The 570-nt window shown below is 45.1% G+C and overlaps 1 protein-coding gene across 1 annotated transcript; it reads left to right on the top strand.

Moving 5' to 3' along the window:
* LOC123467438 lies at positions 1–570 on the top strand. Its single transcript, XM_045167390.1, has one exon. It carries the CDS (start codon positions 58–60, stop codon positions 520–522), a length of 465 nt encoding a protein of 154 aa, XP_045023325.1. The 5' UTR covers positions 1–57; the 3' UTR covers positions 523–570.

Here is a 570-nt window from a genome sequence, read left to right on the forward strand (position 1 = left end):
TGCAACAACCCAACAAAGTGCCCCACATGTTTAAAACCAGGTCATCCAGCAGTGACAATGGAGTGCCCCAAGTACAACAACAGGCAACAGATAATTAAATTTGCCTACGAAAATAGGATCCCCATCACAGAAGCCAGCAAAATCCTGAACAACCCGGAACCCATGAGACCAACCCAGCTACCAAAATTCAAAACCTCCACCAACACCGACCCTGAAGTAGAAGACCTCCGTCGCGAAATCGACTACCTAAGGAAACAAATCGAAGGAATTACCATAATACAACCCACTACAACAGCAAGGATCGCAGCCCTCGAAGATACAGTAGCAGACATACAAGAGAAAATAACCCCACTCACCAACCTGCCATCGACAATCGAAAAAATCAAAAAGGATATGGAATCTGGATTCACCTCTAACAATACCCAACTGTCAGCAATCACAGCCCTCCTCCAAAGCATCCGACCACCCGCCAAACCACCCAACAAACCACCAACTAACACTACAGATAAAAGTCGAAAATGATTAAGCCGATCAAGATCATCCAATGGAATGCCCGAAGTCTTTATAAAG

The sequence above is a fragment of the Daphnia magna genome, unplaced genomic scaffold, assembly GCF_020631705.1.
Source record: "Daphnia magna isolate NIES unplaced genomic scaffold, ASM2063170v1.1 Dm_contigs188, whole genome shotgun sequence".
In the NCBI taxonomy this organism is placed as follows: Eukaryota; Metazoa; Arthropoda; class Branchiopoda; order Diplostraca; family Daphniidae; genus Daphnia; species Daphnia magna.